The following is a 26,951-nucleotide window of genomic DNA, read 5'->3' on the forward strand; positions in this document are numbered from 1 at the left end:
AGAGCTAGACTTCATCTCAAAAAAAAAAAAAAAAAAAATAGAGAGTAAGGTGGTGGTTACTAGGGGGAGAGGAGGCAGGGATTGGTCAACAGGTACAAAGCTATAGTTAGATAGGAGGAATAAGTTCTGGTCCTCTGTTGCATAGTGTGTGGTGACTACAGCTAACATTAATATACATTTTAAAATAGTTAGAAGAAAGGTTTGTTGTTGTTGTTGTTTTATTGATGCATAATAGATATACATAGTTCCAGGGTACATATGATAATTTAATATACTCATGTAATTTGTAAAGACCAAATCAGTGTTCTTAGGATACCCATCACCTTAAATATTCATCTTTTCTTTATGCTGGAAAGAAAAGAAACTTTTTAATATTCTCATCACAAAGAAATGATAAATGTTTAAGATGATAGATACATTCGTTTCTCTGATTTGGTCATTACACAATTTTTATATTACCGAAACATCATGTTCTACACCATAAATTACTATGTGTCAATCATACTTTTTTAAAAAAGAATTTATACTAAGGGATACTGTTCCTGTACTGGATTTTCTCCAGGTGCTAGTGTTACTATATTAATAACCCCTGGTTTCCACGTATTAACTCTTCCTGGAGTTTAGATAGTATAACAAACACAAGGAACTCCCCAGAAAGTCTTTAAGAATAAGGAGGAGCCTGAAAGTAAGGAGTGACTTAACTTGTACTAAAAAATTATTACAGGCCAAGTGCCATGGCTCACACCTGTAATCCCAGCATTTTGGAAGGATTGCTTGAGCTCAGGAGTTTGAGACCAGCCTGGGCAACATAGGGAGACCCTATCTCTACAAAAATTACAAAATTAACCATGCTTGGTAGTGCATGCCTGTATTCCCAGTTACTTGGGAAGCTGAGGAGGGAGATCACCTGAGCCCAAGGAAGTTAAGGCTGCAGTGAGCAAAGATCGCACTGCACTCCAGCCTGAGTGACAGAGGGAGACCCTGTCTCAAAAATATATGTATGTTACAAATTGACAGAATATAACAGAATTTTAGATTTATTTGTTTATTGTTTTGTTTTGTTTTGTTTTTTGAGATGGAGTCTTGCTCTGTTGCCCAGGCTGGAGTGTAGTGGTGCAATCTCAGATCACTGCATCCTCTACCTCCCGGGTTCAAGAGATTCTCCTGCCTCAGCCTCCGAAATAGCTGGGATTACAGGCACCTGCCACCACACCCAGCTCATTTTTGTATTTTTAGTAGAGACGGGGTTTCACCACATTGGCCAGGCTTGTCTCAAACTCCTGACCTTGTGATCCACCCACCTCAGATTTCCAAAGTGCTGGGGTTACAGGTGTGAGCCATCCCACCCGGCCAGAATTTCAGATTTTTTGAAAGCAAAGTGGTATTATTTTAACATCCTTAAAATACTTAGCATTTGCCTTCTATGTGTTTGTGACTGAGATCTCAAAATGTAATACTTTTCATAAGAAAGGTCGCAGAAATAATATATGTCAGCATTTTAAGAAGGGGTGTGATTTGTTTTCTATAATGCTAATCATGTAAAACGAGAATCTCAGTGAAGTGGCACATAATAAAAATCTTAAAATTTTTCATATCCTTTTATCACAGTAAGACAAATGTTTGTTAAGAAGGAAGGAAACTAAGAAAGTAGGCGAGGTCCTAGGTGAGCCCAAGGCACAAGGCAGTTGCAGAAGATCCTCAGGTCTTTGTGTCTTTGATCAGCCAAATAATGTTGCAGTAATGGTTGAGACAAAAAGAAGTTTCATGTTAAGTGAACTAAAAATTCTGTTAGCGGCCGAGCGCAGTGGCTCACGCCTGTAATCCCAGCACTTTGGGAGGCTGAGGCAGGCGGATCACGAGGTCAGGAATTCGAGACCAGCCTGATCAACATGGTGAAACCTCATCTCTACTAAAAATACAAAAAATTAGCCGAGTGTGGTGGCACGCACCCATAGTCCCAGCTACTCAGGAGGCTGAGGCAGAAGAATCGCTTGAATCCGGGAGGTGGAGGTTGCAGTGAGCCAAGATTGAGCCACTGCACTCCAGCCTGGGTGACAAAGCTAGACTTCATCTCAAAAAAAAAAAAAAAAAAATTCTGTTAGCCTCTTAACCATACTAGTCATCCTCAGTAATTGCGATGTTACCTCAGGGACCCAGATGGTCCTCTGGGTTCCCTGGGCTCTTGAATATATCAACAACATTCACATTTAGGGGGATTGCAACTGCTTCATTTTGTGCTGACTACTGTAATCCTGTATGTGTATTTCTATAATAAGATATGACCATCAGTTGTCTTAAGGTCTAATGAAATGTCTCAAATATGTGTATATTTTAGACATATTAAATAGCACTACCTTTGGCTTAGCAGGTTTTTCAGATTTGTACATTATTGAGCAAATGTTATTGTGTATTCTAATTATTGTTCATTATCAATTAATTATTGTTAATGTTTCTGAAAATGAATGGCAGCTTAAGCTGTTTTGCTAGAATATTCGACCTGAGAGTTTTGGTGTACTTTTTCCTGTGAAATATTATGGTTTGTACTTAGTTGAAGAAACAGAGTGTAAGCAATTTACTTACCTTTGGGGGCAGGATGTTGAAAAAGAGCTGGAGATGCAGATCAGCATGAGGCAGGAGATGGAATTGGCCATGAAGATGCTGGAGAAGGATGTCTGTGAGAAGCAGGATGCCCTGGTATCTCTTCGGCAGCAGCTGGATGACCTCAGAGCTCTCAAGCACGAACTTGCCTTTAAGTTGCAGGTAGGGGAAGTATGAGGAATAGATTCATTGGCTTTCTAAAATCCTGAGGCTCCCCTTCTCCTATCTTATCCTCCAGAATCACACTTTAATTACAAGAGGAAAGAATCACATCTCATTTTAATGCTAGCTGCCAATAAACTACTTTCAGAATCAGACCCTCATGGGATCCTGTATTGCTGTTATAGAAAACCATGACCACTTTTCACATTATAGTAGAGGGTGAGGGTCTTTTTTATCCTATAGTATAATTTCTATTCTGCAGTCTACCATGCCAGCTGAGTTATATATTCTATTAGCTTTTACACTGGAAAGTGATACATTGATGAACTATTACTGTGATAACACTGCAAATAACAATACTAACTTTAGATAAATTGCTTTTTTTTCCATTTGAGGATTAACTGATATCGAAATATATGAACATTTCTGTTTTCCTACTTACCATTAGATTCAAAAGGCATGTGTGGTTGTAATTTTAGGATTTATGTTATACAGGTTGTTTATCATTATTTTCCATAACAGAGTTCAGACTTAGGAGTAAAACAGAAAAGTGAACTAAATAGTCGCTTGGAAGAGAAGACTAATCAGATGGCTGCTACCATTAAACAACTTGAACAAAGGTAAAAGTCCTGGTTCTTCAATGAAACACTTTAGTTGTCAGTGCTGATAGTGAAGAGAATGTGCTGTACATTCAGCAAACAGAAAATATATGAAATTCTTCCAAATTAGCATAAGACATTCTGGTAGAAAAAAAGCCAATTAAATATTATGTATGTTTTCTAAGGTATGACTGAAATGTTTTTAGGAAATGTCAGTTACTTGACTAGCCTTAAAAAAAATAAAAAAAGGAAAGGTCAGCCTTTGACGACTGTTTTGAACATCAGAACTCTTAACCCTTATCAGAATCATGTGTTAGGGGAAGGATACTTAAAAGCATGACAGGACCCTTAAATATATGTATGTAATTCTGTGATTTTATTGTTCATCACAAAAGTCTTTGAATACTTGGATGCTGGGGTATATAGAGGCAGTGAGAGATAGGTGTCCTCCAAGGATCTATTCTAGATCTTTCCCTTCTTTAACCCTTTTCTTTTTATCTCCCTTTTCTTTCTCCTGGGTAGTTCTGTAGCTTCCACTGTCACCTCAGTGTGTTTCCCCAGCTCTTACCTTCATCTGGAGGCCAGTCTTGAGTTTTCATCCTTTGGGCAGCTATCTTTCACCAGTATCTACAATTTAGTCTGCCCAAAGCACATCTTCTTCCTATGCTACTCTCTTTCTCTGTTTGTGTGAAACTACCATTTTCTGTCTGGCAATTCAGCAGCCAAGAGAAATGGCTGAGTCTTCAAGCGTGAATGTGACATGGCACCCAAGGTCATTTGACATTTCTACCTTCAACACCTGTTCGTCACCCTTCTTGCACTTGAGCAAAACTAAACTACTGGTCCCTGGACGTACTTCCCAGTTTTCTCATTCATTTCTTTCCCGATAGTTCCACCAATTAGAAATGTCCTAATTCTTCCCACTCCCTTATTCTTCATTTTTAAGTTTAGGCTCAAATGCCACCTCCCCAGAGTTTCCTCTGATACCTCTTTGCAGCTAGAAATGATCTTTCTGGGAATTCCCATAGCTTCATATTCATATTTATCTATACTGTTTATGGCTCTTCTCACTGTCTACTTTACCTTTTAACCCTTTATATATGTGTCCTCCGATGCAAGCGTAAGCTCCCTGAGATTAGTCAACTAATCTTTTGAGTTCACTCATTAGATCTGTCACAGTGCTTTGAATATATAAGCATTCATTCAGTAGATATAAGAATGAATGGATTAATGAGTGACTTCTTATATTCAGATGATTCTTAACTAGTAAGGGTCCTGAACAGCAATGCATATAAATGTTAACTCAAAACTTAATGGCAAATTTATAAATAAGCCTGAAACCTCTTATATAGCCAAATAAAAATGTATCAGTCTTACCTAGGAAAGATGGTTGTATACTTGCTCATACATAGTTATATGTTTATGATTTAACAAAATGATTTTACTGTTCATAAATTGTGCTTTTGAAGTGAAATGTATCAAATTCATTTTCAATGATGCTTTGACTTGGAATTTAAAGCAAACAGAAAGAAATAATGACTTATCTCTTTGAATATTAAGCTGACCTATTCTCTTGCTATTTTTGTGTTTCCTGTTTATCCATTTTCTCATTCCCCTTTCACTTCATTGTCATTTTTATTTTATTTAGTGAAAAGGATTTGGTGAAACAGGCAAAGACCTTAAATAGTGCAGCAAATAAACTGATCCCAAAACATCATTAGGCATTTTTCAGTTGGTCACGTCACAAGTCTGATATCACAATTTAATTGTAAAAGGAAGAAATCTGAAAGCTATTACATTTAAGCTCTGATTCTCTATAAAATGTCACCAAAAAGTTGACTTTGAATTTGTTGGACTTTTAAAAAACCATTTGGAGATGTAGGTTGGGTGTTTTTCTTACTGTTTTCTCCCCAGGGTTAGAAAAATTGGTATAAGTTCCTAACTAAAAGCTGAGTAAACTTTGAGAAATTATTTCTGAGTTGACCAATAAATAAAAATACCACTTTTTTGAAAAAGCCTAGGGAATTGAAGCTCTGTATATATATTAATGATGCCTTTACAACCCAATCGTTGATAATATCAGATTCTCGGTGCATTGTTCATGTCTGTATCTGCAAGCCTGTTCTGCCATTGCAGTGTAATGAACTAGAGGTAACTACCACGTGAACTCGGACTCTTCTAAAATAGTTCTGTGTCTCTTAAACCATGACCCCTTTTCACTTTTGTTATGTAGGTTTAATCCCCAAGACAAGGATAGTACTTAGTATTTCACTTTCACTACACTTCTATTCTCAGTAACCAAGATTGCTTGCAACTTTTTTTGCCTTAGTGACTTTTGAAAAAAAGAAAAAACAGAAAAAACAGCATCCTTATATTTCTTTAAAATACATAGAGATGAAGTTAGTAATTAGGTAACTTATGATAACATAATAATGTGGACGCTTGGGGAAACCCTCCTTACGTTTGTCATCTTCTACCTCTGCCATTTTCCTGCAGTTTCGCTTCCTACTTAGGCAGTTCAGAGAGAATGATTCTAATAGAAACACTCCTCTCCTATAAAAAAATGATGCAGTACCCATTTTTCTTATCCTGCTTTTCTTATTGGAATAAAAAGGACAGGGTATAGACATGAATGTTGATATTCTGCCTGGCCTGTCATTTCTTACCTGGAAACATTTACTTAAAAGTTTCTGTTACTTTTTGTTCAGATGGAGATTTGCTAAAGGTTCTGGGAAGCTAATAATTGAATTATTAGAAAAACATTTCAGAATAGGAAATAAATGATAAACTTATATTCTTTATTATTATTTAGTACAAAAATACAGATTCCCAGTAGATATCCACAAGCAATATTAGCAGGGCTTCTGTTTCTGAGTGACCACAGACTAACCCTCTCTAGGCTTTAACATTGTAAATAATCCTATAAATACTTTGAATTTTTAAGATGATTTTTGATTTGAAGAGATGGGCTTTACATAAGCCTTCATTCCTTCAAAAGGTCCTGACAAAATATTTGGGTTTTTTTCTCTCTTTTTTTTCCTTATGGTATGCTTTGCAGCATTTCAGCTGCTTAGGTGGGGACACAGATAACCCCTTCACTTCCAGCTCTTAAAATTCTTTATCTTTTTCTTGGCAAAACCAGAATTAAGAGTGTACGATGAATTCCTTGTGTGCTTATATAGGTCCCTGCACAGATTGGACTTGAACTAAAATCAAGTCAAAGAACATATGTTTAGACCAACTTCATGGAAGTGGAAGGTCCTGTGCTCTTGAACTTATTTTAATTCTTATAATTTGCACCTATATGAACAAAGCTCCGGTATATTCTTCTCTTCATCAACCTTTTGTGGTGATGGGTTGCCTTTTCTATGAGCATTTTGAAGGAGTGATCAAATCCCAAAATTAAACTTTCTAAAACCTATACATAGCATGCTTTTAAATTCTATTATATAAAGCCCCAAGTGTTTTACCTTCTAAAACATGCTTCTGTATAGGTGCAAAGTTATAAGATATTTAGAAGAAAACATCCATCAGAATCTTCTGGAGAATATGGTCAGAGTCTTAAACAGGCCCAGTGCTGAGTTCTTTATCCACTTAGTCACACATTTCTTGTGGGAATGGGAAAGGAAGGAGACACGCCAAATTCTGACAAAGGCTTTTCCTTATAGAATAACCCAAAGCCTGGGTGAGGGTTGATATATAATGTCCCATGATTTAATATATGTGGTTTGGGGGAAAGGACAAGAAAAAACTGTAATTCCACATATAAGAAGGTAGTTGCCCGTTTACAAGTTCCAGTTACGTGTGTAAAACAGAAAAATTAAGTACCAAACCTATTAGGAAATTTTTTTAAAAAGTGGATTTAACTTAAATTACTGTGTACTTGAGGTTGGCTTTGGATATGGATTTTCTAAAAAGTGATGTTTTATTGTTTATCATCTAATGGCTGTAAACTGTAGTACTAGAATAAAAAAAAATGGAAAATCAGCTTTTCCTCTGCCTGGTTCACCTTCATCTTACTTTTCTTTAGAATTTGTTTCTTTTCCATCTTTCCCTCTTCATAATTTCTTTGCCTGTGTCCTGCAAAGTTTTTTTCCTCTCTCTGTCTCTCTGTGCATTCTTCCTTGGGTTATTTTATGTTGTGTTGTGAACTTGGTCTTTCTCCCCACCATGGCTTTTGTTTTTTATCACAAGTTCATGTGGCTCACATCCAGATTGCGCCAGGCTGAGCGAAGCCGCCAGTCTGCTGAGTTGGACAACCGGCTCTTCAAACAGGACTTTGGAGACAAGATCAACAGTCTGCAGCTGGAAGTCGAGGAGCTCACCAGGCAGCGGTGAAGAGGGGGCAGCTTGAGCTGACAGGGTGGTCATGGGTAATTCTTAGGGTAGACAGCAAGAAGAGGGGTCTCATGACTTACACCCAGGTCAGCTCTGTCTTTGCAATGTCCTTTCCCTGGAATTGGAATTCAGAAAGCTTCACGTACTTCAACATTCCCCAAATCCGATCAACATGCTTTGTGATCAAAGAATTAGAAAATTAGAGCCCAAGATCCCAGATAAATAGTAATTATTAGCCAAAATAACACTAATAATAATATATAATATTTCCTGAATTCTTACTGTGTGCCAGATACTTTACAAAGCACTTCACATGCAAACTCTCCTAATATCTTCATATCAACCCTATTAGCGATATTATTGCCTCCACTTTCAGATTAAAGTAGAGCTTAAGGCTGGGTGCAGTGACTCATGCCTGTAATCCCAGCACTTTGGGAGGCCAAGGCAGGTGTATCACCTGAGGTCAGGAGTTCCAGACCAGCCTGGCCAAGATGGTGAAACCCCATCTCTACTAAACATACAAAAATTCGCCAGACATGGTGGTGGGTGCCGGTAATCCCAGCTACTCAGGAGGCTGAGGCAGGAGAATTGCTTGAACCTGGAAAACAGAGGTTACAGTGACCGGAGATCATGCCACTGCACTCCAGCCTGGGCAACAGAACAAGACTCCATCTCAAAAAAAAGTAGAGATTAGAGATGTTAAATGTGTCCAGATTCACATAGTTAAGCTTAGAAGTGGCAACATTATCATTTAAAAACCTGTCTCTCTGACAACAAGCCCTTAACCATTTTTAATTACTGCACTGTAAAACAAGGGGTTGGCATTCTTTAGAGAATATGTCTGTATAGAATTCCAATTTTTCATCCTTTTCCTCTCCAACTTACCTCAGGAACCAGCTTGAGTTAGAACTAAAACAGGAAAAAGAAAGAAGATTACAAGACGACAGGAGCATCCCAGGAAGGGGTTCCCAGAAGCCAGAATCCAAGATGGTAATATTTGCTATTCCCTTGTTCTTTTACTTACTTTCAGTTCAAATTTTAGAGGCTACCTTGATAGGCCTGTCAGTTTTCCTTTACAGATCACATAGTTAGTGACTGAGTCCTTAAGTATATGGATAGCAACCAGTAATTGTGTGAACAGATGAAAGCTTGATTCTGGGTCTCCCTCTAGGATACTTTCTCTAAGTTGATTTCATTTGGAAAGGGGGATTTTAATAATCACAGTGACCCTGTTTCCCTTTTAATAATTTTTTAAGTAAGATTATTTTGATGTCTTAACAAAAATATATGTTTCTTGGATTTCTGCTAAATAATAATTTTAATGAAATAGTATAATAATCCCTCTCCAACCCTGAATTCCCCTTTAACAGGATTTTCCACAATGTGGATTTGCTTCTGTATATCTTTTTCAAATCATGAGGATTTCACTTTGAGTATCCTTAAGGAACTTCTCATGGGAATAATTAGAGCGGGAACTAGGCTTGAGGAAGGGAAGGTAATATAGAATAAAGAGCAAAAGTAGAAATTTCTACATAATAATCTTAGAAGGAGATTAGTGGTGAAGGAGCTAAAATTGGGTAAAATCATCTCTGGGGCCCAGGAAATAATGAAATCAGAAAAACATGAAATAACTTTTTCTGTGATAGACAAACAGTGAAAAAATTGCCTCCTATGTATACTTATTATTCAAGGGGGCTTCAAAAAGATCTTGGGAAGTGGAATTAAAAGGTAAAAATATATAAACTTTATTTCTCAATCTACGTTCCATCAAGGTCAAGAGACTTTTGTAAGTGATGATACCAGTCATGTAGGCCATCTCTGAAGAACTGAGGCTCCTAGGAATTGAACCATATCAATACAATCTTTTCACATTATTAACTGAAGAACAATTGGTGCCCTTTAATGATATTTTAAGATTAGGAAACAGAAATCAGAAGAGCCAACTCAGGCCTGTAAAGTGGATGCCTAATGATTTCCCATCATAACTCTCACAGAATTGCCCTTGTTTGACGAGAGGAATGAGTTAGGAGCATATTTCTGGTGGGATAGGACTCTCTGTTGAAGCTTTCCTGGGCATTTTTATGCTAAAGCGTTGGCTAACTTTCTCAAAACAGACTCACAAGTATTAGCCGAGTGTGGTGGCATGTGCCTCTAGTCTCTAGTCCCAGCTACTTGGGAGGTTGAGGCACGAGAATCACTTGAACCTGGGAGGTGGAGGTTGCAGTGAGCCAAGATCACACCACTGCACTCCAGCCTGGGTGACAGAGCAAGACTTTGTCTCAAAAAATAAAAAAAAATTAAAAACACTCTCACAATAAGCAGATGTTGGCATTCTCTGGCCTTCCAGAAAGTCAACAAGCAAAGTGCCTTCAGCATCCCTAAAAACTGTTGCCATGACCTTTGCTCTTGACCTGTCTGCTTTTGCTTTTATTGCACCACTTCCACCTCTTCATAGCCATTGCTTTGATTGTGCTTTGTCTTCAGGATTGTACTATGAAGTTGTTACATCTCCTGTTATAATTTCTGAAACAAATGCTTCAGGTTCTTGATCCCACTTGTTTATAATTTCCATTGAAAGCTATACTTTTGTCTGCAGCTGATATGAGCACAACAGTTTTGGCACCCATCAAGTAGAAAGTTTACTCGACTTTAATTTTTCAGCCAGAATTGTATAAGCCGAACCAGTTGAGATATCTGTGGTATTGGCTGTTGTTTCTACTGTTAATCATTGTTCCTCTTTAATTAGAGCATGAATAAGATCCTCACAAATTGATGTGGATAGTCTGCTACTGCAGACTTCATCTTCAACACCATCTGGCCCCTTCTTAAAATGAGTTATCCTTTTGTAAACTGCTGATTTCTTTGGGGCATTGTCCCCAAAAGCTTTTTGTAAAGCATCAATAATTTCACAATTCTTCCATCCATGCTTCACCATCAATTTGATGTTTGTTCTTGCTTCACTTTTAGCAGAATTCATGTTACTCTGATAGGGGCTCTTCCTTTTTTCTTTTTCTTTCTTTCTTTTTTTTTTTTTTTAAGACAGAGTCTCACTCTCACCTAGAACGGAGTACAGTAGCACGATCATGCCTCACTGCAGCCTCCATTTCCCAGGCTCAGGTGATACTCCCGCCTCAGCCTCCCGAGCAGCTGGGACTATAGGCACACACCACAACACTCAGCTAATTTTTGTATTTTTTTGGTAGAGTTGGGGTCTTGCCATGTTGTCCAGGCTGGTCTTGAACTCCTGGGCTCAAGCCATATGCCTGCCTCAGCCTCCCAAAGTGCTAGGATGACAGGCACAAGCCACCATGCCCAGCCTGGGGTTCTTTTCAAACTGATGTCTTATCCTTTTTAGTGACTCAAACCAAATCCTGGTCAGATATATTAAAATAAGTTAGTACAAGTTTATTTTGCTGCAAAAAATTTTTGAAGTCCGTGCACAGTCTTTTTGTAATATGTATTTTCCATGAACTTTTTGAATACCTCTAGTATACAACAAAGCAGGAAGAGTTCGTAAACTATTTAAAATTTCTAGAGAGTGAGCTGCTAATTTACTGGCAAATAGAAAACGATGGTATGTGGAAATTTATTAAATAGTACCACTACTAATAATTCAAAGTTTACAAAGAACCACTCTAGGCCAGGCACAGTGGCTCACACCTGTAATCCCAGCACTTTGGGAGGCCGATGTGGGCAGATCACGAGGTCAGGAGTTCAAGACCAGCCTGGCCAACATGGTGAAACCCCGTCTCTACTAAAAATACAAAAATTAGCTAGGCATGGTGGTGGGCTCCTGTAATCCCAGCTACTAGGGAGGCTGAGGCAGGAGAATTAGTTGAACCTGGGAGGCAGAGGGTGCAGTGAGCCAAGACCGTGCCATTGCACTCCAGCCTGGGCGACAGAGCAAGACTCCACCTCAAAAATAAATAAATAAATATAATTAAAATAACCACTCTCTGTAGCATGCTATCTTTATTATTTTAATTTAGTGAACATAAAATCTAAAAGGTTTATAAGAGTTTACTTAAAATCTTGACCTATCTCACCCTATTTTTCCAGTGAGGTTTTAAGTTTTTCAATCTCCAGTTGTTACTTGCAGTGGCATTTCCAGGAGGATAAGTATTGACCTCTCTTCCTTGATACTTGAGTGGTGTAAGAACACACGTTTCAGCTGGGTGGCTCACACCTGTAATCCTAGCACTTTGGGAGGCCATTGGCATGAAGATTGCTTGATCCCAGGAGTAAGAGACTAGCCTGAGCAGGCCGGGTGCGGTGGCTCAAGCCTGTAATCCCAGCACATTGGGAGGCCGAGACGGGCGGATCACGAGGCCAGGAGATCGAGACCATCCTGGCTAACACGGTGAAACCCCGTCTCTACTAAAAACTACAAAAAACTAGCCAGACGACATGGCAGCGCCAGTAATCCCAGCTACCCGGGAGGCTGAGGCAGGAGAATGGCGTGAACCCGGGAGGCGGAGCTTGCAGTGAGCTGAGATCCAGCCACAGCACTCCAGCCTGGGTGACAGAGCGAGACTCCATCTCAAAAAAAAAAAAAAAAAGAGAGACTAGCCTGAGCAACATAGGGAGACCTCATCTCTACAAAAAAATTTAAAAATTATCTGGGTGTGGTGGCTCGTGCCTATAGTCGTAGCTGCTCAGGAGGCTGAGGTGGGAGGATCACTTGATCCCAGGAGGTCGAGGCTGCAGTGAGCTGTGATCATGCCACTGCACTCCAGCCTGGGCAATAGCATGAGACCCTGTCTCAAAAAACAAACAAAAAGAATACACATTCCACTTTTGGATGCACATGGGCAACAGTTGAAGGCAAGCAGCAGTGGGTGTGTGTACCACAGAAAAAAATGTAGCCCTGAAAACTGCTCAGCACCTGGCCAGGCTCTGTGGCTTACGCCTGTAATCCCAGCACTTTGTGAGGCCAAGGTGGGTGGATTGCCTGAGCTCAGGAGTTTAAGACCAGCCTGGGCAACATGGTGAAACCCCGTCTCTCCTAAAATACAGAAAAGTGTTTGGGCCTGGCGGCGTGTACCTGTAATCCCAGCCAGTCCTGATGCTGAGGCCAGAGAATTGCTTGAAACCAGGAGGAAGAGGTTGCAGTGAGCCAAGATCACACCACAGCACTCCAGCCTGGGTGCCAGAGTGAGACTGTCTCCAAAACAAACAAAATTTGCCCAGGCAGAGCTTAAGAGTATTGGTAGAAAAACAGTTTGAGGCTGGGCGCAGTGGCTCACACCTGTAATCCCAGCACTTTGGGAGGCCGAGGCGGGTGGACTACCTGGGTTGGGAGTTCAAGACCATCCTGGCCAACATGGTGAAACCCCGTCTCTACTAAAATACAAAAATTAGCCAGGTGTGGTGGTGGGCGCCTATAATCCCAGCTACTCAGGTGCTGAGGCAGGAGAATCGCGTGAGCCGAGATCATGCCACTGCACTCCAGCCTGGGCAACAGAGCAAGACTCCGTCTCAAAAAGAAAAAAAGAAAGAAAGAAAGAAATGCAGTTTGAAACTTTACATCTGTCCTGCCAAGTGGAAAACTTGAGTTGAACAGGCTATAGAGATAGTGGCACTGGGTGGTTCACACCTGTAATCCCAACACTTTGTGAGGCCGAGACGGATGGATCACTTGAGGTCAGGACTTTGAGACCAGCCTGGCCAACATGGTGAAACCCCGTCTCTACTAAAAATACAAAAGTTAGCTAGGCATAGTGGCGCCTGCCTGTAATCCCAGCTACTCGGGAGGCTGTGGCACAAGAATCACTTGAACCCGGGCAGATCACTTGAGGTAAAGAGTTAGAGACCAGCCTGGCCAACATGGTGAAACCTCGTCTTTACTAAAAATACAAAAATTAGCAAGGCATGGTGGTGCACACCTATAATCCCAGCTACTCAGGAGGCTGAGGCACAAGAATCACTTGAACCTGGGAGGCAGAGGTTGCAGTGAGACGAGATGGCACCACTGTACTCCAGCCTGGGTGACAAGAGCGAGACCCTGTCTCGGAAAAAAAAAAAAAAGTTGTGGCCCTGGGGCATCAATTTGATTGAACATCCAGAGGATTATAGTCTGATGGATATGGCCATCCTTGGTTTTACCAGTTTTTCAGAGCTCAGTCTGGGGGGAAAAAAAAATTATACTTCCTCTAAGAAGTAACTGATATCTTGAGCCAACTATGCAAGTAAATAGAATACATTCTGAATTTTATTTGAATCTCAAGAATTAAAATATCTACTTTGAAAATCATTTGTCACAAACTATCAGAATAGTTAAGAAACTACTTAGAGCAAAGAATGAGGAAACATAGCTTGAAAGTTAGATCCCTTCCCTGATTAAAAAAAAAAAAAAAAAAGTTACTTAGCTTTATACCCAAACTAAGGCATTGCAGAAGAAAATATGTGCAATATCATCATTGTTTAGCATTCTGAATAATTAATAAATTGGGCTGTTTTCTTTTGGCAGGATGGGAAGCACAAAATGCAAGAGGAAAATGTTAAACTAAAAAAGCCCCTGGAAGAAAGCCACAGGTGTTTGTTAATCAAGTATTAACTAAGATGTAAAGTTATTCTGGGGTGGTGGGAAGGGGGGAGTTTTTTATATACATTGGCATTGACACTGACCAGACACTGACTTATAATATTAATATGCCAGGAAGACATTCGAAGTGGAAGTTAGTAAATAATAAACCATATAACATGTATTAAACCAAACCCATTAGGCCATTTCAGAGGAAAGGATGATCAGGCTGTCCTCTCTCTCTTCCCTGATTAATTCCCAAGCTCAAATGATCACTTAAGAGGTTATTTCCCACCTTTACTGAATTGATTTCCCAGGAGAATAAATCATAAGTCATACATAGCATTTCTTAGCTTCTTAAATATATTTGAGTATGACTTGTTTCTACCTATGTGCTGAATTTCAAATAAGTGGCTGGGCGCAGTGGCTCATGCCCATAATCCCAGCACTTTGGGAGGCCGAGACAGGTAGATCACCTGAGATCAGAAGTTCGAGACCAGCCTGGCCAACATGGTGAAACCCCGTCTCTACTAAAGATACAAAATTAGTTGGGTCTGGTGGTACCTGCCTGTAATCCCAACTACTTGGGAGGCCGAGGCAGGAGAATTACTTGAACCCAGGAGGCAGAGGTTGCAGTGAGCCAAGATAGCACCACTGCACTCCAGCCTGGGCAACAGAGTGAGACTCCGTCTCAAAAAAATAAATAAATAAGTACTTTGATTTATCTCTCATCTCTCATTTTTTCTTTCTCTTGAGAATCTCAAACAGCTTAACTCTATTCCTTTTTCCTAACTCTATCTGATTTGCTCACGAAAAGCATAGGATAGTTTCAAGGAAGCTGACTTTTTGTAGCTATTTTACCAGGTTAGAAATATAATTAAATATTACATAGTGCCACTGCATTAAAAAGTGAAGGAGGTCCAGTTATATGACATTCTGGAAAAGACAAAACTATGGAGACAATTAAAAAAAAATCAGTGGTTGCCAGTGGTAAGGGAAGGGAGGAATGAACAGGTGGAGCACAGAGGATATTTTGGCAGGATGGGAAGCACAAAATGCGAGAGGAAAATATTATGATACTCTGTATGAACTATGATGGTGGATACATGTCATTATACCTTTGACCACACCATAGACTATAGACACCACCAAGAGTGAACCTTAATGTGAACTGTAGACTCTGGGTGATGATGATGTGTCAGTGTAGGTTCATCAGTTGTAACAAATGTACCACTCTGGTGCAGCATGTTGATAAAGAGGCCGGGGATGGGGCAGGAGGCATGTGGGAAGTCTCTGTACCTTCTACTCAATTTGGCTGTGAACCTAACTGCTCTAAACATAAAGGTCTACTTTAAAAGGTGGAGGAAGCAGTTAGTGATGAGGAATGATACCATAGTGGGGTTTTGAGAGAACTATACAGCTATCCCTAACCAGGCTTTGTCACCTTAAGAATGAGGTAGTGGCCGGGCGCGGTGGCTCACGTCTTTAACCCCAACACTTTGGGAGGCCAAGGTGGGTGGATCACGAGGTCAGGAGATCAAGACCATCCTGGCTAACATGGTGAAACCCCGTCTCTGCTAAAAATACAAAAAATTAGCCAGGTGTGGTGGGGGGCACCTGTAGTCCCAGCTACTCGGGAGGCTGAGACAGGAGAATGGCATGAACCCGGGAGGTGGAACTTGCAGTGAGACGAGGTCACGCCACTGCAGTCCAGCCTGGGCAATGAGCAAGACTCCATCTCAAAAAAAAAAAAAAAAAAAAAAAAGAATGAGGTAGTATGTCATCTGGAGCAAAAGTAGCTGCTGGAGAAGAGAAATTACACAGTCCAGTATGCAGGTGCTTGGCCTAAATGCCCGTTTCTTGCCTTAAAGGCCAGAATGATTCCAAAGTCTTTAATTTTGCTCCCAAAGAGCATGGTTTGATCCAGAGCTAACCTTAAACTGTCACCCATCTCACATTACAGATTGGCGTAAGCAAAGAGAAGGGAACTAGAAGGGCCATAAAATTAACCTGGGCTTCCAGGTACGTTTCAGGGTCAGCCTAGTTCCAAACTAACATCAAGTCATTTACTTGAGCAATCAGGAGTGTCTATTAAATGCCAACTTCTGATTTAGGTCCTGAGAATATAGAATAGTGCTTCCTTTTATCTGAATTGTGCTCTGCAACTTAGAATTTGTTTTACATTCATTATCTCTTTATGATTTAATATTCCTTACAAAAGTATCTAATGCAACTTTACAGATGAGAAAACTGAGAAGCACAGAGAGGCTGAGTGGGTTATTCAAGTTGCTTCTGTTTATCATGTGTACTGTTTTTAAGTCCTTTGGCTCTGCACTACCTATTAGCAACTTCCAGGACTTATTCTGGTTATAGCTGCACTCATTAGACATACCAGGCTTCCTGGGATTATGATGGCAAGGAACATCAGAAAATCTGGTGACCCCATGGTGTATGTCTGGTGGTCACACTGCTACTCAAGTGAAAAGAATAGGAACCATTGCAATCTGTAGTGCATTTTCCCTGTAACCGAGAGCGGGCTTTGCTTCACCTCTCATTTAGGCTCTAGTCCTTGCTGGGAACATCAGAGTTAGCTCAGCTTAGTCTCATGAAGAAATATTTCAACCTGAATGGGTTTTCTGGTGACAGTCTCATTCATTTCCCCTTCTTGGATTAATTTGCTAAAGCTCACATCTTAAGAATATTTGGGACTAATATATAACGTGATAATGGATAATGTATAGATTTCCATAATATCAAATAGAAAAAAAGCTACTAAAATATATGGCCAGTGAACCATTGGAGTTTTACACATTGGGAAACATAAAGGCTAACTATTTTGATAGCAAAAAGGAATGTAAAATATAACTTTATCTGTTTTTAAATGGGAACCCTAATATAGTAAGTCAAGGGTCAGATTCTAGTGATTCATTTTAAGAAGCAAAATTTCCTCTCCTTGGAGGTCAAAATTAATAATTATGTTGTTCTTAGTAATATAAAAGACCTACAGTATTCCTTGTTTGAGAAAATGTTTGTATTCTGAGCTTTTAATTGAAATGATAGAAATGGAAATATAAAGTTCCTATTTGTCATGATTTTTTACTTCTCCATTGTAGGCTGCAACCCCACCCTACGGATGAACAGGTAACACAGCCTCCTGTTTCAAAACATCTTGTATAAATTATGAAGTTGGTTGAACCGTGCCTAGCCAGCAAATAAGGTAGCATGGGCAGAAGATGCGTGAATACAGTGTACCATCCTTCTAACAATACCCTGAACAAATACGTATTGCCTGAAGCTCGCACAGGAAGTAGCACAGCTTTGAACAGTTTACTAAGTAAACATCAGTTCTCACTTATTTTAAATTATCCCTGACATAAGACCTAGGAGAGTTCACTTTACATCCCTTTCCTCTAGTTTTCTCTTACATAAAATGGAGAGAAAAAAGATGCTTCGATCACTTAGAAATAAGCTAACATAAATGATTATAAAACACTTTGTGAATCTAATAGTTTATGACAAGCCCATGAGAAAGACAGTGAATGCTGCTATGTCTGAGTCACCCTGTCATTTACCTCTTAGGTTATAAAATAAAATAAATCCTACTGCTATCCTTTTTTTTTTTTTTAAATGGAGATAAGGTCTCACTTGTATTGCCCAAGCTGGGGTGCAGTAGATGATCTCAGCTCCCTGCAGCCTTGACTTCCCGAGCTTAGGCAGACCTCCCACTTCTGCCTCCCGAGTAGCTAGTACTACAGAGATAAGGTTTCATCATGTTGCCCAGGCTGGGCTCAAATGATCTTCCCACCCTGGCTTCCCAAAGTGCTAGGATTACAGGTGTGAGCTTCCATGCCCAATGCTTGCCATTCTTTTTTTTCTTTTCTTTTTTTTTTTTTCTTTTTTGAGACAAAGTTTCACTCTGTCACCCAGGGTGGAGTGTTGTGGCACAATCTCAGCTCACTGCAGTCTCTGCCTCCCAGGTTCAAGTGATTCCCCTGCCTCAGCCTCCTGAGTAGCTGGGATTACAGGTGCCCATCACCATGTCCAGCTTTGCTTTTTTTGTATTTTTAGTAGAGATGGAGTTTCGCTATGTTGGCCAGGCTGGTCTTGAACTCCTGACTGTGTGATCCACCCACCTTGGCCTCCCAAAGTGCTGGGATTACAGGTGTGAGCCACCAGGCCCAGCCCCCAGTGCTTTCCATTCTTGATGGTAGAGTGAAGCAAGAGGAATGGGTGTTAAAACTTTTTACTCTATACTTGCATGTGTTCGAATCTTCTTTTTAGAAATAAAATCATGTTATTATAAAAACCAGGAGCTGGAAGCATAATGATAGGATTCTCCGAGTGGTATTATGGGGGTAGGACTACCTATTTGGAATTGGTTTATTTAGTTTCCAGATAGTCTATAGTGTGATTATATTAATATTGTAAGTAAAAAATGCGTATTCTGAAAGTACTAATATTTCTGGCACTAAGAAAAACTAACCAGCTCACTGTGTGGTTTAGGATCAGCTGCTGCTCTCTGAAAGGCCACAGGTGTGTCAGCTATGCCAGGAAGATGGCAGCCTAACAAAGGTAACTGGTGAGAAATGGACAGGTTTTTCATAGGAATGTCTACAGCACCCCCCAGTCCCTCCCCAGGAGTAACAGGGACTTTGCTGCATGGAGTGCAGAGTGCATGCTCACAGTGCTAGGGGTGGGGTGAAAAGCAAAAGGGGCAAGCATTTACTGGGTACCTGTTCTTTTTTCAGTCATAATAATTCATGTCAGTAAATTCCCATTAAAATAAATAGCAGCCAGGCACGGTGACTCATGCCTGTAATCCCAGCACTTTGGGAGGCTGAGGTGGGTGGGTCACGAGGTCAGGAGTTCAAAACCAGCCTGACCAACATGGTGAAACCCCGTCTCTACTAAAAATACCAAAAAAAAAAAAAAAAAAATTAGCCAGGCATGGTGGCGGGCGCCTGTAATCCCAGCTACTCAGGAGGCTGAGGCAGGAGAATCACTTGAACCCAGGAGGTGGAGGTTGCAGTGAGCCGAGATCGCGCCATTACACTCCAGCCTGGGCAACAGAGCGAGACTCTGTCTAAAAATAAATAAATAAACAAAAAATTATGTAATTTAAAGCAAATAAGCAGATAGAAATGTATAAGTAAATATTGAGTGCCTGCTGTGTAGAATGTGCTGGAGAAAAAGTAATGAACAAAGTAGACCAAGTCTCTGTTCTTTTCAAGCTTATGTCCTTCATAGCTGTCATTTTATAAATGGAGAACGTTGAACATCTAATGCTAACTATATTTCCCAAAGTTAAGTCAGAAGTGATGAAGCCCAGCTTCCAACCTAGCTTTAGCTCCAAAGTCCACGGTCCTTTCAGCACTTTATCCTCCTCAGAACAGAATATGAACTCTCCCCGCTAGACCACTTGTTTTCTACCCGATCCTCAAGGGTGTCTGCCTGAGCACCTTCCCAGTTTGTTACCCTAGGGTAGGCAGAGTTAAGGAAGTATTCAGAGAGAACGAGTGCCCTTGATAGCTGGACCTGTGTCTTGTTCACAGAATCCCCCAGCATCTAATATGTTATCCAATCCATAGGAGATGCTCAAGAAAAGTTATATACAAATGAACGTATGAAACACGTGCTTGGAAGAGATACAGGAAACAGGCTCAAATTCTGGATCACAACCTGCATAGCACCATCTGTGATCGTGCCAAATTTTAACAAAAGAAATTATGGTATGACCTAGTCTTAAATTCACAGAGTCAGAGAACAGATGAACTGCCCTTATAGAACTAGAAGTTATAATTATAGAAACATGTTACAAAATAGAAGAAACTGTTCATTCTGGCTTTCCTCTTCTAAGCCATGCAACTTTAACTTCTGTATGTCAGACAAAAATTCTTCTCAGGCTTTCAAATAAAAGCAACCCCCTACTCCTCTCACCCTCAGGAATATGAATTATTTGGGATGAAGATAGCACTTCATGGGAGAAATTATTCTTCACAGCTTTTTATATAGGATGCTTGGGGCTTTGTGTATACCACCCTATCACAGCCTTACTGCTGACATTGCTATAGTGACTTCTTGCTCTCTCAGTGCTTGACCATTAAAGATGCAAAACGTTTAGGAAAACAAAACAATTTCCTATCGACAAGATGCAGGAAGCTGTGCTCCTGCTGCACTGATAACCCAGCAGATGTGCTTAGAGCACCAGAGATCACAGGAAAGCATTAAGCACATCAGTGTATTAGGAATTATACTTTCAGTTCATACTCAGCACAGTTTTTAATCCTAGCCTGTTCACTCAGTCCATTGCTCTTTCACTGCCTTATTTGGAGTATGCACAGGTACTTGCAAACTGATTTTAAAACTAACCTACCTCAAAGTGAGTATGGGGAACAGATGTGTGAAGTATATTCTAAATATAAGGATTTTTATGTTACCTGTTTTTATTTTTAACTCCACGGCACTGGTTCTTTTCATTTAAATCTAAAAACTAGACTGTGAACTTTTTTGTAGATTGGGCCTGTGTTCAGATACTATCTGGCACATAGTAAACATCCAGTCATTGTTTGATTAGGCATTGAGCATTTGCCACATTTGGCTTTTTATATCCCATGAATCCTTATGCCTTACACCTCTTCTATTCCCCGCCTAACCTCCTCTTCTCCTCGTAGAATGTGTGTAAGAACTGCAGAGGAACCTTCTGTGATGCCTGTTCAACAAATGAACTGCCTCTTCCTTCAAGTATCAAGCCTGAGCGAGTTTGCAATCCCTGTCACAAGCATCTGATGAAGCAATATTCCACCAGCCCATCATAAGACTGAAGGCCAAGACCTGGACCAAAACGTTTATGCAGGCTCTTCTGTACCGGTGTTTTAGCTGTCAGGATCTCATAGAGCCCAGTTCTTAAGAGTCAACTAAAGAGTTGATAGAATTAACTAGGTCCAGGGAGAAAAGGCAGTGGTTACTGGAAATTTTGCTCATTTTCCCTAATGACTGTATGAATAAAAGTGAACTCACTTGAGCCTTTCTCTTCTAAATCTAAACAACCTGACATTGAGGGTTTGCTTTATAGCATATCTTTGGAAGGGCAACTCATTTTTATGATTAGTGATACTGGGGTGGATGTAATAGGAGAGAGTCCAGGCAGGTAAGAATAAAAAGGAAAATGATCATCTCCTTCTGTTACATTTGCAGATTCAAGGGGGAGAGACAGATGCTGAGATCAAAATGACAGATGTTACTTATTTTTCCAGGTGCTGTTAGCATAAACATTGTTTCCTCTTCACCCCTAACTACCTCTTTAAAGTATTTCTACCAAACTGTGAACCCAATCTCAGGGAAAAGAAATTAAAAAGTAATATAAATTCTGAATATACTGAAAACAATATTGTAATATATTATAATTTCAGGACTAGAATTTTCTGGTCTTTACCTACAAGGGTTTTCATTATCAAAAAAAAGAGTATTTGTTTTTCTACTTAATTACTTCAAAGTAGATAACTGCCCTTTTCAGAATCTCCTTCCACAAAATAAGCCAACTCTTCCCAGTTCCCTCCATCTTCCTCTCCAAGTCATAACGGAAATTGTAAGGAGTTTTAAAAATAGGGTTTGGCTTTTGCAAATAGAAGATATTGATTATAGCGAAGTCAAATATAGAGTAAAATAAGTTTGTTTTCTTGAGACGGGGTCTTGTTCTGTTGCCCAAGCTGGAGTGCAGTAGTGTAATCACAGTTCACTGAATCCCTGTTCTCCTGGGCCTCAAGCAATCCTCCCACCTTAGCCTCCCAAGTAGCTGGGACTGGCTTTTTTTTTTCTTTTTTCCCAGTGGGGTCTCATTGGTTGCTCAGCCTGGTTTCAAACTCCTGGGCTTAAGCAGTCCTCCCACCTTTGCTTCCACAGTGCTGAGATTACAGGCATGAGCCACCACACCTGGCCAAGTTTAATTTGTTGATGGCTGAGAACAGTTAGCTCAGAATACTTGTTTGAATAAGGAGTTCCTTATTCTGAGTCATGAATGAGAGGTGATAGATGCTTTCTTGGAAAGGGCAATACAGTCATCCCTTGGTAACCATGAGGGTTTGGTTCCAGGAACCCAACTGGATATCAGAATCTATGGGTGCTCAAGTCCCATTATATAGAATGGGTTATATGGTATTTACATATAACCTACATACATCCTCCTGTGTACTTTAAATCATCTGAGGATTACTTATACCTAATAAAATACCTACACATCACTTCATCTGCATGAATTCAACATAGTGCTGGGTGTTCGGCAAATTCAAGTTTTGCTTTTTTGGAACTTTGTGGAATTTTTTTCTTCTGAATATTTTTGATTGGCAGTTGGTTGAATCCATGGATGCAGCAGAACCCATGGATATGGATGGCTGACTGTACTTACACATCTTTGAGTAACAAACTCTTTGGGGGAAAAGAGAGAAGTGTATTGAGCAAGAGAAGGCAAGAAACATTATATACTATTTTGATTCTGTTACATGTGTCTATAGATTGTTTCATTCTAATCAAGACCTAAGAAGGTATGATTCTTTCTGTGACTGGTTTAGAATTCTGGGGAGGAAATATCCTGGAACCATGTTTTTTAATAAATTCTGTCTCTTGGAAAGAATTAACAGCTTGGGAAAGAGTTGTTATTCCAAAAGTCAGCCTGTTACTTGGTGAAGCTGCAGTTTAACAGTTCTGGGGAAAAATAAAATCTAATAATTCTAGCCTAGTTTGTTGATTGTCTTTTTTTTACCCTAAATAACATTTCTGTTTTGAGTCTTCACTCTCCTTATTTTTTGGCCACCTACATGAGCCAGCCCTCTTTTAGGTGCTATACATAATGTGGAGAACAAAATGGACTAAAGGAATGTTGCCCTAAATTAGCAAAAGTTACTTTATAATTGTAACACACAATATAAGGAAGAATGGTCACTTGAGACTTTACTTAGAATTACACATAAATATTAGCCTTAAAAAAATTTTTTTTAGGCTGGGCATGGTGGCTCACACTTGTAATCCCAGCACTTTGGGAGGTCAAGGCGGGCGGATCACTTGAGGTCAGGAGTTCAAGAGCAACCTGGCCAACGTGGTGAAGCCCTGTCTCAACTAAAATAAATAAACTAAATAAATAAATAAATGCAGAAGTTAGCCAGGCGTGGTGGCGTGCGCCTGTAATCCCAGCTACTGGGGAGGCTGAGGCAGGAGAATCGTTTGAACCCGGGAGGCAGAGGTTGCAGTGAGCTGAGATCACGCCACTGCACTTCAGCCTGGGCAACACAGCAAGATTCCATCTCAAAAAAAAAAAAAAAATGTATACAGCATCCCAAAGATCTTTAGTTACTAGTGCATTCTCCCATAAAAGCAAGGAGACCAAGTCATGAATACCATGACTTAATGGTATGCCTATCTTCCTTTAAAATTGTGCTTTCCATCATTTACAATAGTATAAACTGAACCAAAGAGGCAAAGACTTGTACATTGAAAACTTCAAAATGTTGCCATACGAAATTAAGACATAGAAGTATCACATTTGGCAGGGCGCAGTGGCCCACACCTGTAATCCCAGCACTTTGGGAGGCCAAGAAAAAAAAATGTATATTTTCATGGAGTCAAAGACTTAATATTGTTAAGATGTCAATACTACCCAAAGTAATCTACAAATTCAATAGTTCCTATGAAAATCCCAACACTTCTGCAGAAATAGAAAAATCTATCCTAGAATTCATACAGAATGTCAAGAGACCCCCCCCCCCCCCCCCAAATAAAATAATCTTGAAAAAGAACAAAGTTGGAGGTCTTACACTTCCAGATCTCAAAGTTTAACACAAAACTACAGTAACCAACAGTATGGTACTGGCATACAAATTAGCATATAAACCAATGGAATAGAAAAAGAGCCTAGAAGTAAATCTTTACACATCCGGTCAGATGATTTTTGACAAGGGTGCCAAGGCCATTCAGTGGAGAAAACATGGTCTTTCAACAATGGTGTTGGGAAAATTGGATAGCTACATACCAAAAAACAACAAAAAAGTTGGACCCTTACACCATCTGCAAATATTAACTTAAAATGCATCAAGAACTAGCTCCATCTACTAAGGTTGGAAGAAAAACAGAGCTAGAATTATTAAACTCTTAAAAAGAAGAAAAAGAATTATTGGCCCGGCGTGGTGGTGCACGCCTGTAATCCCAGCGCTTTGGGAGGCCGAGGCAGGTGTATCCCCTGAGGTCAGGAGTTGGAGACCAGCCTGGCCAATAGGGTGAAATCCCATCTCTACTAAAAATATGAAAATTAGCCAAGTGTGGTGGTGGGCACCTGTAATCCCAGCTACTCAGGCAGCTGAGGCAGGAGAATTGGGTGAACCTGGGAGGTGGAGGTTGTAGTGAGCTGAGACTGTGCTATTGTACTCCAGCATAAGCGACAGAGCAAGACCCCATCTCAAAAAGAAGAAAATAAATAAATAAAGGAAAAGCTTCATGACATTGGATTTAGCAGTAATTTATTGGGTATGATCAAAAGCACAGCCAAAAAAAGGAAAAATACATTGGACTTCAGCAAAATTAAAAATTTGTGCATCAAGGGACACTATCAGCAGAATGAAAAGGCAATGCAAGGAATGGGAGAAAACATTTGTAAATAAGAAATCCTGCAACAATAAAAAGCCTGAAAAAATGAGCAAAGTACTTGAATAGATACTTCTTGCAAAAAGATGTAGAAATGTCCAGTAAGTTCATGAAAAGCTCAACATCAGTAATCACTGGGGAAGTATACAAATCAAAACCACAATGAGATACCACTTTATAAACCTATTAAGGTGGCTATTATCAAAAAAGTAGAACAAGTGTTGACAAGGACATAGATAAACTGGAGCTCAGGTACACAGTTGGTGGGAATGTAAAATGGTACAGCAGTAGGGTGATTTCTGAAAAAAGAAAAAAAAATTGCCATATATAATCCAGCAAACCCATTTCTGGGTATACACCCCACAGAATTCAAAGCAGGAACTATAGATACTTGTACACCTGTGTTTACAGCCCTATTATTCAAAATAGCCAAAAGGAAGAGACAACCCAGGTGTCCATCAATGGATGAATGGGTAAACAGAATTTAGTATTTGCATACGATTGAATATTATTCAACTTTAAGAACAAATTCTGACACATGCTACAATATAGATGAACCTTAAGGACATGATAAGTGAAATAAGCCAGTCATATGTAAGACAAATATTGTATGACTCCAATTACACTAAGTACCTAGAATAGTCAAAAGCATAAAGTAAAATGATGGTTCCCAGGGGCTTAAGGAAGAGCAGAATGGGGAGTCAGTGTTTAATAGCTACAGTTTGTGTTGGAGGAAGATGAAAAATTATGGTGACAGATGGTGGTAATGGTTGCACAGCAATGTGAATGCACTTAATGCCACATAAATGTATGCTTAAAAATGGCTAAAACAGCAGGTTTTATGTATATTTTACTAGTTTTTAAAAAAAACTGCTTCCCAGGATTCAGAAAGTAATTACAATTATGTGTGTATATTTCAGTTACTACACATGCATATATCTCTGTTCACTGAGAGGGCCTAGCAGCAGACACGCCAGCAGCAACGGGTACATCCAATGCCCAGATCTTGTTTTCTAATACCGTTCTCCAAGAAAAGGAATCAGGGTGCCCTAGAGAAATGGCTGATTCTCCGTCGAAGGTATCTTGTGGTGCCAGAAAGTAAAGAAGTGTTCCACAAACAAGGATGTAGGTATGTGAAAGGGGCACGGGAGCCAACTGATAGAATGCCCAAGGGCCAAAGATGAAACAAATCTCAGCAACAAAGTAAATAATGCAGTTTAGGATTATAACCCAAAGGATAAAGTAAGTACTCATGAGTCCATATTGATATAAATGACCTGATGAAGGAGCAGTAGCATCTCTCCTATACAGAAAAACCCCGAATAATTATGTAGATACCGCCTCCCCTACTTCAAGGAGATGGAGCTTAACTCCCCACCTTTCGAGTGTGGATTGTGCTTAGTAACTTGCTTTAAGAGTACAATATGTAAAGAGGAAAAAAAATTGTATAGTAACCTGGCAAACACTATCTTGGCCAGGTGATCAACATTTATATTAATATCATGAGTGATAAGCCCTATTAACAACAGGTACCCTTGATGTGATGAAAATGCCCCTTTTTGGTCTTCCTCCTAAGACCAGAAGGAAAACAATCAGAAAACTTCACGGACATTCTACAAAACCAACTAGTACTCCTTAACGCTGTCATGGTCATCAAAACCAAGTCTGAGATCCTTCTGTAGTTCATAAGCATGATGATTGGGCTTTCACACTTCTGTTGTTAGATGTGCCTCCTTCACACCTTGTTACATCAGGACATTACCCATCTGATGTGAAAAGAAAAGGTTGGGAATCTGAAGTCATTAAAAACAAAACTATCTGAGGTGGTTAAATGAATGTCATTGTGGGATCCTGGAATGAAAAGAGTATTTGGAAAAAAACGAAAGATCTGAACTGTGCGATTTAGTTAATAGTAACGTATCAAAGTTGGTTGCTTAGTTGTGACAAATATCCTATAGTAATGCAGGATACTAACAATAGGTATACAGGTGGGTGAGGTGTATACAGGGACTCTGTACTGTTTTTGCAACGTCTCTGTATATCTAAAACTATTCATTTTTTTTTTTTTTTTTTTTTGAGATGGAGTATCACTCTGTCACCCAGGG

At 39.7% G+C, this 26,951-nt stretch overlaps 1 protein-coding gene across 1 annotated transcript in view; it reads left to right on the plus strand.

Moving 5' to 3' along the window:
* The window catches only part of RUFY3 (RUN and FYVE domain containing 3), a 93,600-nt gene extending 70,649 nt beyond the window's left edge, over nt 1-22,951 (plus strand). The window contains exons 11-18 of the mRNA XM_011927241.1: nt 2,593-2,760; nt 3,283-3,380; nt 7,574-7,693; nt 8,588-8,687; nt 14,167-14,231; nt 17,334-17,361; nt 18,724-18,792; nt 20,892-22,951. Of these exons, the coding sequence (XP_011782631.1) occupies nt 2,593-2,760; nt 3,283-3,380; nt 7,574-7,693; nt 8,588-8,687; nt 14,167-14,231; nt 17,334-17,361; nt 18,724-18,792; nt 20,892-21,035 (792 nt within the window). The 3' untranslated portion in view covers nt 21,036-22,951. The remainder of the gene's footprint in view (nt 1-2,592; nt 2,761-3,282; nt 3,381-7,573; nt 7,694-8,587; nt 8,688-14,166; nt 14,232-17,333; nt 17,362-18,723; nt 18,793-20,891) is intronic.
* The last annotated feature ends 4,000 nt before the right edge of the window (nt 22,952-26,951 follow it).

Source organism: Colobus angolensis, unplaced genomic scaffold (assembly GCF_000951035.1).
Source record: "Colobus angolensis palliatus isolate OR3802 unplaced genomic scaffold, Cang.pa_1.0 Scaffold70, whole genome shotgun sequence".
Lineage (NCBI taxonomy): Eukaryota > Metazoa > Chordata > Mammalia > Primates > Cercopithecidae > Colobus > Colobus angolensis.